General features: G+C 36.3%; 2 protein-coding genes across 2 annotated transcripts in view; one reads left to right on the top strand and one right to left on the bottom strand.

Annotated features, from left to right (window-relative positions):
- Positions 1-12,749, bottom strand: part of LOC148948562 (aminopeptidase N-like) — a 147,647-nt gene that overhangs the window by 117,445 nt on the left and 17,453 nt on the right. The window contains exons 2-4 of the mRNA XM_089094467.1: positions 8,405-8,558; positions 3,597-3,796; positions 2,106-2,264 (exon numbers count right to left, since the gene is read on the bottom strand). Coding sequence (XP_088950593.1) covers positions 2,106-2,264; positions 3,597-3,796; positions 8,405-8,558 — 513 coding nt within the window. The remainder of the gene's footprint in view (positions 1-2,105; positions 2,265-3,596; positions 3,797-8,404; positions 8,559-12,749) is intronic.
- The window catches only part of LOC148948561 (uncharacterized), a 36,061-nt gene continuing 34,704 nt past the window's right edge, over positions 11,393-12,749 (top strand). The window contains exon 1 of the mRNA XM_089094965.1: positions 11,393-11,647. The gene's annotated coding sequence lies outside the window, so the exon portion shown is untranslated. The remainder of the gene's footprint in view (positions 11,648-12,749) is intronic.

Here is a 12,749-nt window from a genome sequence, read left to right as displayed (position 1 = left end):
TAATATAAGAAGCTTGCGTCGACATGAGAGGACGAAAAATTGTGGATAACCATTTTCCCAGTCTGGAAGCTGGCGAACTATAAGAGGCCACAATTGGACGCAGAGGAACTCTATCTTTTTATCTATTTTTTTTTTTTTTTCGTTTTATCATGATTAGCCAGTGTGGTCTCAAAAATTATATATTTAAAATCGTTTTATAGGAAGAAGTACATCCATTAAAAAAAAAAAAAATATAATATGTGTGCCACGATAAAAGAGTTAGCTCTAACTATCGCAGGTACGGTACCCGTTCACCGGCAAGCCACCTTTAGCCACTTAGACCCGTACACACTCCTGGTGTCGTTTCATTCATAAGAAAAAACTCCTTTCACAGGGAAAAATTAATATTGATTAAAAAATTTGGGAGTGGTAGTTAATACTGAATAATTACAATGCTAAAATTATAAATGTTCAACTATTTCATATTAAACGGGGAAGTGCTTCCATCAAACAGTTCGTAGTAACGAACAATAAGTAAGGAGTGGCTCGGCCCAAAAGTAGCCGAAACTCTAAAAAAGCAGTATTTTGATATCAATAGATACATAGAAGGATTTGACTTTTTGTGTTGATTCCAAATATATCAGATCCATTACGTTTAGTATTACCCATCAAAAGCTGCGAGTCGGAGATGATTAGCCTGCTTTTCGAAAAAGGGGGAAAACATCCCCCAAAAGCCAAGGAATACCCATCAAAAGCTACAAGCCTGAGAAAAATTGTCCAGTTTCCGAAAAAGGGGGGAAACAACTATGAAACATACAAGCATCTTAGTAAAAGTTGTACCATCAGATACAGCGTATCAGAGAATCTTACTGTAGAGTTATCAAGTTCGCATCTTTAAAAATAGGGAATTTTGTATTTTTTCCCAAGAGAAAATTTTTTTCCCTTTATTCTTCCCAAGGGCAATTGTATCAAAACAATGGTCTTACAAGATTGGAAAGGGCCTCATTTGAAATTCTCCATGAGGAAATTCTATCCGGGAAAAAAAATTCTATTAGGGGTGGAGGATTTCCTGAAAAAATGTTCTACGCAGGGGAGATTCCACCATGACCAAAAATCGTTCATAAATTAGATAAAAAACCAGTCTATTTTCAAATGAAAGTATGCTAAGGAGTATTTTTCTGGCGGAATCGTCCGCAAGAAACTTTCTATGGAGAATTCGCAGTGAGGATCGAATTGTCCTGGGGTAATATCTGGGGGGGGGGAGCGGTGGATTTTACGTGGGAGGAACGTTCTAAGGAGATATTCTTTGTTGGGGGTATTTTTCATGGAGGGGGTGGATTTCCTGGGACTGTTTGAAAAACAATAAGAAATTAAATAAAAAACAAATTTTTCTACTGAAAGTAAGGTGCAACATAAAACTTAAAACAACAGAAATTGTTCTGTATATGAGGGGGGGGCATGTATGTAATTTGTGTGTTCGAAGTACTCACAGATTGCATTGTTACAGATATAAAAAAAATTGAAAAATAAAGCTGTAAGTAAAACAAAGGTGGCTAATAATTACAAGATTGGGCAAAGACTAAAAGCAGTAAGTGAAAAATATTTTCAAAATTGGTAAACAGTTTTTATTGTCAAATTCCCCAAAAGCTAGAAACAACGTTTTCCTCTTACCAGGATAAAAATAAAACGAAAAATTGGATAATCATGACATGAGAGTAGTCTTTGAATAGTTATGGAAAATCATGATATCTCCAAGGCTGTCATTATTAACCATATTTTGATAGCAAGGAAAAGTGCAGTTTATTAACATTTTGAAATGAAAGAGATTTATTACTTTTATCACAAAAAGATGAAGGAATGGATAAGCCCAGAGGAAACAAATAAAATGTGTTTGATAGTAAAATGATTGGTGGTAAAAAATTATTTTCACCATCAATCGTTGATTACAAATACTTAATCGATTCTACCTTGTCTAGAATGTTTAAAATGTTTAGATGTCCATTTTTTTCGGAAGTCGGACATATAAAGAAGATTAAAACCTGAAATTTCAACAACAACAAAAATGATAAAGGAAAATCAACTTTTACATCCTAATGTAGATGTCAAAAATGACACAGAGTACTTACATAGGGACATCTTTTTCAGAAAAAGGAGTGTTAGCATGTGTGTTCATGTCCTTGTGTCGTCCAAGTGTGAGTTTGACTTTAGCTTTCATATTAGGCTCGTCGAAACATGGGAAAGCTCTGCGAGCACCAATAGCTTCAAACTGTGTAAGACCAATCCATCTAATACAAAAGGAAAATTACTATGCATTCGTCAAAAATTATTAAAATATTGGTAAATACAGTTGCTGGAACATACGACGGATGCTATTGCACAAAACAATAGGGCTTACTACAAGTATCTCAGTGACAAATGTGACAAATATGTTGCAAATTTTTCTCATCCCCATAGATTGATTTAAATATTGATTTTACTATTAAAGACGACTTTGAAAGTTTTCTCGATTCGTTTTTACTCTTTACAACGTGTATCCCTGCGTTTGGTACTGTGGTCATTCTGGCTTATTGTGTTTCGTTAACATAATATTAAATCCCAAGACCTTTTACAAATTAATATATGCATCAGTATATTAAGAACTTTTATTTCTTTTGTCGGCCATTGTTTTACTTAGTGGGTTATAGCTATATATTATTTGTCTATTAGATAAATTAAGCGGGACAGTTTCCCCAGTTAGTACACTACCAAGGATAATCATTTTATATTTCTATAATATTTATGGAGAAATCTTAATTTTAATATTTTGTATGTATGCATCTTGACATTTATCTATCAAGCATACTTTTAGAGTCATGCGTTCTAATACAGCACTTTAAAGGGAAGAAAGTATGTTTGCAACTTTTTTAGTGACCCTTCAACTGATTTTTTTTTATTAGTTGTGAATCTCGAGCGTAAATTTTATTCCGTGCTTGACTTTACGCGTTTTCTAAGGTTTGTCGTTACTACACTATTTTAGTATATTCTTTACATCTTGTATGTAAAAAATCACCATGGTTAACCTTTCTTAATGTTTTCAGTTATTCACCAATATAATGATTTGAAATTCAGCTTATCTTGTCAACTTAGCTTAGAATACAAGAAGAAAAATTTAATGACTGATTAATCATATCCATGTTTACACATTATTGTTTTGTCTTATCCGAAAAATAAACACAAACTTTGACAATCCATGAAAATAATGAAATGTATATTAATGAATATGTCAATGTTTGCATACATTATGTTTCGTGTCAAATTCTTTCCTCTGTTGTGTTCAAACAGAATCTCAGGATTTTCTTTTTTATCCCTAATGTGAATGCATACCTTGATATTACAGCTAAAAGCAGAATTTCGTTTAATCTCACTCTTTACTTCCAGATATACATTCTAATTCATGTGTAGCAAAAAAATTCCTTTCCCAGAAATCTGGATAGCAGACACTCAAACTCCACCGCGTTCTTTTGTAAATTTTAATTTTTGATTCGTATCTTTTCTATTATGTAACGGACGTGTATTTCTCTAAGACCTATTGTTCATTAATTTCTACACTGATAAATGAAAAAAGAAAATGCTCTTACATTTCGTTTCCATTCCCGTCAAAATAAGAAGCTCTGTAAAACCCTTCTAAATCGTTATTGATATTTCCAGTATAGGTTATGCTGATCACATACTGCCTATTGACCTCCAAATCCGATTCAAGGAATATGATGAATTGGTGAAAATTTGGGTTATAACTTGTGCTCATAATTTTTAGTTCTTGAGAATCTTGCGAGGAAACCTGTAATATATAAGAATTTAAGAAAAAAGAGAATGTGGATGTATGTTGTGCAGAAACATATAAACGCTTTTGATTAGTTGTAAATGAAATATCTCAATATCGCTGAAATATCTCAATAATCTTTACTGCAAAGTAAATCTTTGTTTTTGTTAAGCACGTGTTTTATAGGTCATGCATTCACTTTTTGGATAAAAAAAATATGAAGGTCATATGTCAATAAGAAAATATGTAGATACTTTTCACCTTAGATACCTTAGATACATCTGTAGATACCATCCCGCTTTATTATTTGAGTTTTCAAGGATTTCATAGACAACTATATATTTAACTTCTCAAAGAGAGGGAGTAAATATAAATTTCTAGCATGATAGATGTTTTATTCTACGTAGAAAACACAGAACAGCTACAAAAAAAAGGAAGTGGGGAAAGAGCATATTTAGCACATTAAGTACATAAAACACATGTGCATGAGCTCTTACGCATGATCTTGGAGTAAAAAGTATATGTGGTTTTCCAAGTAGGTCATCCTCCAAACAATTGAAAATGATTTGCACAAAAAACTAAACACAAAAAAAAACATAAAAAACAGCAAATAACATGAACATAAATATAGTAATATAATTGGATCGTATGAACATTCAGTCTATTTTTTGTGGGGATAGGACAAAAAATCGTCATTTATGCGCTCGTATGTTCGTGTATCGAGACTTACTTCCAAATTTGCACGTATTTGTAGTCAAGGACCCACGATTAAGAAAGATTGCTAGAAAATAGTTACCAGGCTTCAACGAGCTAAAGAAGGCTTGAATATAGAATCTTGAGCAGAAACAAGCGCTGAAAACAAATATCTAGTGGCGCATTCAAAATTCCTTGCGCAAATGGCAAAAAGGGCATACCTGCAGAAATAGGAAAAACACAAAGATTGGTTATATTTTTATTCTAGGGAGCTTTTTTTGAGCACTTTGTCTCGTAGAATATTTCTCCGTGAGTGCAACTTCAGATCCAATTCCACTAATGAGGGATTTCAAGAGTAGAGGGGGAGTATTATCTCTCCGCTCCACTTTTCACATTTACCTTGCCTTAATTTGCCCTTGCAACCATTAAGAATTTATGAGTTCTTCAACTGATCGACATTAGTGTGAAAAGCTATACTCTCTGCAATACTAAGTATTTTTGCAGGTTTTCTCCCCATCCCTCACCCTAAATCCCCAGATATGACCTAAATCTTTTCACGCTCGGACACCCTCTTTCCGTTACAATTATGTGCCTAGCGGAAATTTTACGGGAGCGCTACCTAGCAATGCGATCTCATTGCACGAACGCCAATGTCATCACTTTGTTGATAATCGAAAATTTTAAAGCCAACAAAGGACTGATTAACTGTCACAGACACGAAGTATGTAATACAGACGTCCATACTGAAATAATAACTGAAATAATTTTATGCTACCAAGAATTTAGTACTTGTGCTTGTCTTTGCTCAATGTTCCTTCAATTTTTAGCTCAGGGATTCTACGTTGACGCTTCGAAGTGGTGTTAAGTCTACCGTGCTAGACTTTCCAAGACTTTGTAAGAGTTTGGCCATAAAACCCGAACTTTGTAGAGAAACGTCACTTGTATGGCCGTGAAGCCTTTGTTATCGACTTCATGCCACTGGTTTGCCAAACGCCATCAGCTGAACATGAAGCCGTCGAAATCTATGCCTTGCGGTTGCTTAAAGCCGTGTTGAAAAGGGTACCTTAAACAGCAAGTGAAACTCATATTGTGGGTGACAGGTATGACGGACTGCTTGGTCGCATTGATCCAAATGGTGGCAAGTATATCTCTAAAGAACTGCAGTGGGTGTCACCAGTCACGTGGCCGCTGCTCGATAGTCTACTCCTTCTCTACGAGCTCAAAAATTGGAAACTGGACAAAGATTGTTGCAAATAAAAAGAGCAAAGCAAGTTTGATGAAAGCAATTTATGAAACTCGGGATGCAAATAGATTTGACTATATAAGTGGCTTAAGTGTTGCCGACACCTTGCGTGTATGGCTGTCTGAAGAATTTGAACACAAGATGAGAGCTGTATGTTTCAGTCATGATGTTGATTTGCTCAGTTTCGAGAAATTTCTGTGAAGCACACATGAGATAGTAGTAACCAGAATGGTTCTACACGTTGCCTTTGGCTTCAGAAATGGCTTTGAAAAGGGTGAGTGTTTGTGCTAATGATACTGATGTAGTTGTTATGCTAGTGGACCAATTTTTTCGTCTTCTTGACATTTTTCCTCGGTAGAATGTTATGCCTCAACTCCTCTTGAAGTTTCCAAATTATTATGTCCCCATTGATCTTTTGTTCCAGAGAACAGAGAAGCAAATGTTAAACTCCCTGGCGTTCATTAACTGCATTTCGGTGTGTGAAAAAACGAGTTACTTTTTCTCCAAAGGAAAATGAACATTCTTAGCGTCCGCCAAGACGAGTGGTATGTCGATGGAGATTCAACGTGCAATACAGAAGTTGAGAGATGAAACCTTCACGGAAGCCAGTATGTTCTCCTTTAAGATGTTGCAAGCAAGCTGATAATCAACACTTATGGAAGGGATTCTAATCAGTTTTTCATCAGTGATTAACGATTACACTTGTATCCTCATAAGAAGGGGCTGAAAGTGTTGCCTCCTAGAGAAGGGGTGTTTGTGGAACATGGTAGGCGTTCTTACTATGAGCTTGCAATCTGGAATGCCTCATTGATTGCAAGACCATGTCTGCTAAGGCTTTTTAGTTAAGGATGGCATTTTCTGGACAATATGTTGTTCCTGTTGTTTTGAGCACTACCTCACTTCGGTCGGGGTATTCACAACTCTTTTGTGAGCGTAGCAAAAAGTGCACCAAGAAGTGTTAATGCCTTTCTCGATTTTGTGACGTTTTTTGTGCTTGTGCCGGAAAGTGTGATAATTTACCCGAAGAAGTATGACATATGTGTAATTTGTGGTCATTTTCTTTAGATTCGTTTTCTTTTTCTATTTTTTCATCAAAATCTCTGTTTCTGCAGCTAATTTTTATATTTTGGACGTAGTTCTGTGAAGATTATGATTCTATATCTGTGCACTTTAATTTAATCCAAGTTGCTTCTGTTTTGAAGCCACTAAGGAAATGGAGTTGCAAAGGTATTATCACCTTCCTGTGCACCTCCAATTGCACTTCCCCTCCCCCTTTTAACATAATTTTAATGCAAGTACAGGAAAGTCGGTTTCTGGTGTCACCACTTAGGTATGTTTCAATGATGTGCAGTTAGGAAGCTAGACCTGATTGTGCTCTTCATTTTTTCTTTTCTCTCTTGGTACCTTATTCTGCCTCACATTCTAAGTTCAAACCTCTCATCTAGGTCGAAAACAGAAAATATAGCTGATGACGTCATCGATTATGCAAAATAAGTGATATCCCTTTGGCACACACAATTTTTCGTTGCACCCGCCTATATGCGTTTTCAGCAACCAATTCTTCCCCCGATAAATTCCTCAAACCTTCTTTATCTCGTTGAAGCTTGTAATGTTAAAATTTTGTTGGGTCCCTGACTATTGCATGGTCTATGAAATTAAAATTACACTTATTACTCCAGTTAAAGGCATAAACTCTATAAAAATATTGTTTTGTTTTCTTAAGACACGTTAAAGGGTACTAAATAAAGAAGCATTAACTTGACATTCTGGAATAGAAGTGTCTAAGCTATGGAACGTATGAAAGCTTAAACCAATGTGCTACTGATTTTCGTGACAAAACAAACGTAATTTCTCATGGTCATGTTTTCAACTGAACTCTCTCCAAGAAGCAGTCATCATATTCCATAAGGAATCTTATATCGAAGTACCTTACTTATAGTGAAATGGAATGATATATCTGATTAGCCCTGTACAGTCTTTTATTTGAGTTTATTTTCTTATTGTTTAGTTTGTAATTGACTTAGGCTTTTATCAATAGGGATATTCTATTTTGTGGAGCGCGCCTGTTGTGTAGAATTTTATACGATCTATAAGTTTATATAGGGGTTTTGGACAAGGTAATTCTAATGGTTCACTTTTTATTTTGATCTAAATCTTTTTTTAGGAGTTATGGGATTTTATACTTCTTAACATTGGACGGGATCGTCTCTTACTAGGTTGCTAGCTACCACTACAACCCGGTTTAATCACAGTCTGTCTTGCCTTCAGCTATTCTATGGATATTGTCTTGATGTTTGGGTGTTTTACTTGAAGCTCAGAAATCATGTATGGATGTCAATCATGGTACTGAAGTTTACATTTGTTGTGGCATTAGCAAAGAAACGGTCTTTTTTGTCTCGGGTTCTTTTTCAATTGCTGAAATGGATTGTCAATCTGATTTAATATATTAAGAGTTTTCTCTCTGTCAGCTTGTTCTTTTGATCCTAATTTAGGGTTTATGGTAAGCTCGGTTGTTGGTGGCAAAGATTGAAGGGGTGGCAATTCAGATAAAATAAATGTTTGTGGGTGTTTTTGGGATTCGTCCAATTTTTGGCATTAAGTCAAAATGTTTGCATTTAATAGAGGCTGTCTTAATCTTGCTTCTTAAGAGATCAGGTCTATAACTTACATAAGAGACTTGATGTGCTTACCTTTACGTTTTGTATTGCAATATCATTATAGTGAAGAGTGATGTTATTGCTAGGAGTGTAGCATGTGATTCTTATTGCTACTTCACCATTGAATGTAAAATTTTGATCTTTCAGGAATGGTAAAATCTTGATATCATAAGAATCTGGAAGCACACTAAAATAAGAAAAATTAATAATAATTGGACAAATAATTTCTTTCGACCAGAATGAATTTCTTTAAATACTAGCTTCAATAAATTATATAATGTGACATACCAGAAAGACGGGATAATTTATCTTAATTTTGATTAATAACTTTGTATTTGCACTGGAAATTCCTTGTTGTATTGGACATTATTGAGATGTGATTTTTTTGTGTTTTTGCTTTTATCATTCCTTTTTATGTTTTGTATAATTTAGTTTATTTCTTTCTATTGATAAAGGCTTCCAGATGTAGAGCCAAAATATTCAGACCTTTATTATTATTATTAAAAAAAAAATTTACACTGTCTTACTTGAAATATATATGCCCCATTTTTCTATATTTGTTTTTTTGTTTGATTTGTGATTAATGTGCTAGTCCAACTAATTATCACAAGTAGTTATGTTCATAAAATGATTTTTTTTTTACATTTTGACACATTCTTATAGATGAAATAACTTACACAGAAGTCTGATCTAAAGGGTGATAGGGAGGCGGGGGGATTAAAATACCAAATGTCAAAAACTGGTGTAAATTCATGAAATCAGTGGGGAGGGGGAGTAGTGTGTGGGGGGAAGGTTCCAGGATCCACGGTTCAGTACCCCCTTTTAATCCCAGTCCAGACACTTTTTTTTAAGCTTGTAAGAGATGCAGGTGTTACGTCAATATTTAGATTGGGAATACACGCCTCTGGAATACGACCAGTCCCCTGTTTTAAATGGTCTGATGTTAGGGTAATGTTTAAATTTTAGAAGACATACCCCTGCAATACGACCGCAGCCTTATCTAAATGGTCAGCAGGTGTTATGTAATAGAAGATGACGTAATCTGGTGTATCCTTGCTTCAGTATAAGAAAAACCTATACTACCCTATGATTTTTCTTAAAAACCTCGTTTCTCTTTAAAAAAAACCTACATGTCCTTTAAAAACCTGTGAGAGGCTCCTTCACAATAGAATTTACTTAAAAAACCTTCATTCTCCATAGAAAACCTACATTACCCCATGGTTCTTCTTAAAAACCAATATTAGCCTAATATTTCCAAATACATCAGGCGGCCGTTTTGTCTCAATTCTTAGTCATTTCTATGTGGAGAACTGTTATAGAGACAATTGATTTCCTTCGGTCAATGAATTCTTGGAAATCCACTTCTCCTCGCTAATTCCTAGAAAATTAGTTGCTAGCATTGGGAAGTATACAGACAGGCATCCTATGTAAACAGAATTCACCTGCCATATTATTTTCTATCGGACATTGCATTCCTGGAAAAATATCTGTCATGTAACTAGAAGTCCTGTACAATTCCTTTGTCCCGAGGCACTATAAACAGACACTAGAATGTGGATTTTCCGTCAGTCTTATAAACCTATTTAAAGTAACACACCTTTTCTAAAAATGGACGCTACCAGGAAATTGAAAAGTGATAGGGCAGCTGCTTATATGCTGGTGAGTTCCCTCTTACTTTTATTACAATGAGAACCTATTGCTATTTGAAGCATCTCCAAGCAAGCCAGTAAACCCGATAAGCCTCTTTTTCTATACCCCCCCTTCCACACTAAGATGTGCATATTCAATATTCAGCTAGTATAGCCCCATATATTAGATAAACAGCTAAAAGCCCATCTCTCTTCTCGCCACCATGAAGTAATTTCACCACCGATAAATTAATCCTATTCGAAAAATTAATCTATTTGATGATGTATTTTGCTATTTGAAAAAGATATCTTTTTGCCACGCCCGACAGATGTGTTTAAGCCTTAGTTAAAAGCCAGCTATTGTGAATCAACCCTCTAATTATCTTGCATTACCAAAAACTTCCTGCTGATACCTAATTGTGAACGAGGGTGATATTGCCAGCGGTAATTCAGCAAAAAGGTCTTTTTTTTTGCATTTAAGCCAAATATTTCCATTGTATGGTAAAACGACGGCTTATGCACTTCGAGTTTGAAACTTTGCGTAATATAGTTATGTAAAAAGCGTTTTAAATTTAAAATAGATGTGGTGAGGGGGGGGGGATTTTTCTAAATGATAAATACAAATGGTTAAACAAGGGTCATTTTGGCATAATAATGAATTTTTGGGTAAGCCCCCACCCCTCTTTACATAATGTAAGCAAGAGAGAATATGCACTAATTTTTTTATTTCATATCAGTACCATACTTTTTGCCAGCGGGTGCATATCGCATAGTACCTAGGGGGCCTCATGCTAAATCGGAGTTATCATGATTTCATGATGAAGTTCTTTAACAGGAGGTACCGAGGGACAAATATTGCAAGTAAAGCTGACAATTTAAGTTGGAGAGGGAAGCTTTTCGAATATTGATAAGCGAAAATGGCTTAGGAATCATGAATTCATCCTAAGTAAAGCCATCTCAAGCAATACCGTATCATGGGGGGGGGGGCTACTAGGTTGGACACCCTCCGAGCAAAGGAGCTATGCATCTTTTTACCTCTGTATCACTACAATATTTTCTCCATGAATGAGACCCCACGTTAAGGTGGGTAGGGGTGGGAATGAGCTTAAGGCTAATTTCCATAAGACGTTTTTTTTACTGTGAAAAACTAAATTTTTTTTTTAGGAATTTCCCGAGTTGCCAACGCCTCAAAAAGGGCAAGAAGGCACGAAGCAACTCCTCTACAACCTCTGGAGATGCCTAGGCCTTCCAGAGCCCCTCTACACCAACCCTCAGCTCTCCATCAAGCTGCCGCACCCTCATCTCCCCGTCAAGCGATGTCTGAGCCCTTGGCTCCCTGTCATGTGATACCTTGGCCTTCAAGGACCACTCTACCCCAACCCTCGGCTTCCGATCAACCTGCTGCACCCTTGGCTCTCCGTCAAGCAATGCCTGCACCCTCGGCTCCCTGTCATGTGATGCCTGGGCCTTCCAGGGCCGCTCTACATCAACCCTTGGCTCCCCATCAAGCTGCCACACCCTCAGCTTCTCGTCAAACGATGTTTGCGCCCTCAGCTTCCTGTCATGCGATGCCTGGGCCTTCCTGGCCGCTCTATAATAACCCACAGCTCCCCATCAAGCTGTTGGCTCATCGACGCAATGTGAAGATGTAAGTAAATTTATTGATATTCCATCATAATTTTTTATTATTTATACTTTATTTTTTAGTTTTACTTTTAGCGCGTATCCAAAAAATAATCATTTCTTTTAATACAGGGAGAAATAGGATTAGTTCCCTAAAGTGACTAACTTAATGCATTCCTTTTCAGCACCCTGGCCCTCATTAGTTCTGAAGGGGGGATTTGAGACCCACACTGCTCCTTAGGTGAACAGTTTTGTCAGTCTGTCAATAGTTTTGAGAGAAGACCCCCATCTTAAGAGAGAAAAAGCTAAATAAGACATTTTTTTCAGGAAATAAATAGAACCTTGTACTGAAAATTTTTGTGGGATGGGGTTAATAATTCGCCCTCTGGCCCCCATTAATTCTGAAGGCTTTTCGACATAATAACGGCCGTCTGGCTCCGTTAGATTAACATTCTCTTTTTCGCTGCTAAAAATCATAAAAATGATTCAGGGAGTAAGAACTTTTTTATTCTTTTTCCAAACCGCAACCAGTATTGATCTCATAATTGACAATATGCACACAAATTTCCATGATGTGGGGGCGCACCATCTAGCGATACTATTGATGAACTCCCGACATGGAACGACGATTTGCTAGAAATCTGGCCGGACACAACACTCTCGGTAAGACTCTTTAAAACATTATGATACCTGAAACGTATGCTTTAGAACTTTTCCAGCTCTTAAATTCTTAACTCGTAGTGAGGGGTCTACGGACCCGAGGGTAGGGGGTTCCATATATGGACCCTCCAATATATATGCTCTCAATATATCCAAAGGGGGAGCTTTTGGTGGCTCATTACCATTTATGGTCATTAGTGTGGGCCCATAGCGTCCATCCTTGCACATTACACCTGTAGCATATTCATAATACATCCTAAGGAGGAGCTTTTTGGAGGTTCATTACATTTATAGCCAGTAGTAACGACCCAGATTATCCATGGATACTCACTACACCTATAGATGCTAATATGCTCGTAATACATTCAAACGGGGAGCTCTTTTGGAGGCTCATTACATTTATAGTCAATAGTATGCTCATAATGCATACGAAGGGTCAAATTAACCATCTGTTCAAATTCTTAACT

Source organism: Artemia sp. Qi Xiang Cuo, chromosome 9 (assembly GCF_049724085.1).
Source record: "Artemia sp. Qi Xiang Cuo chromosome 9, ASM4972408v1, whole genome shotgun sequence".
Taxonomy (NCBI): domain Eukaryota; kingdom Metazoa; phylum Arthropoda; class Branchiopoda; order Anostraca; family Artemiidae; genus Artemia; species Artemia sp. Qi Xiang Cuo.
This window is presented reverse-complemented; position numbering and strand designations above follow the sequence as displayed.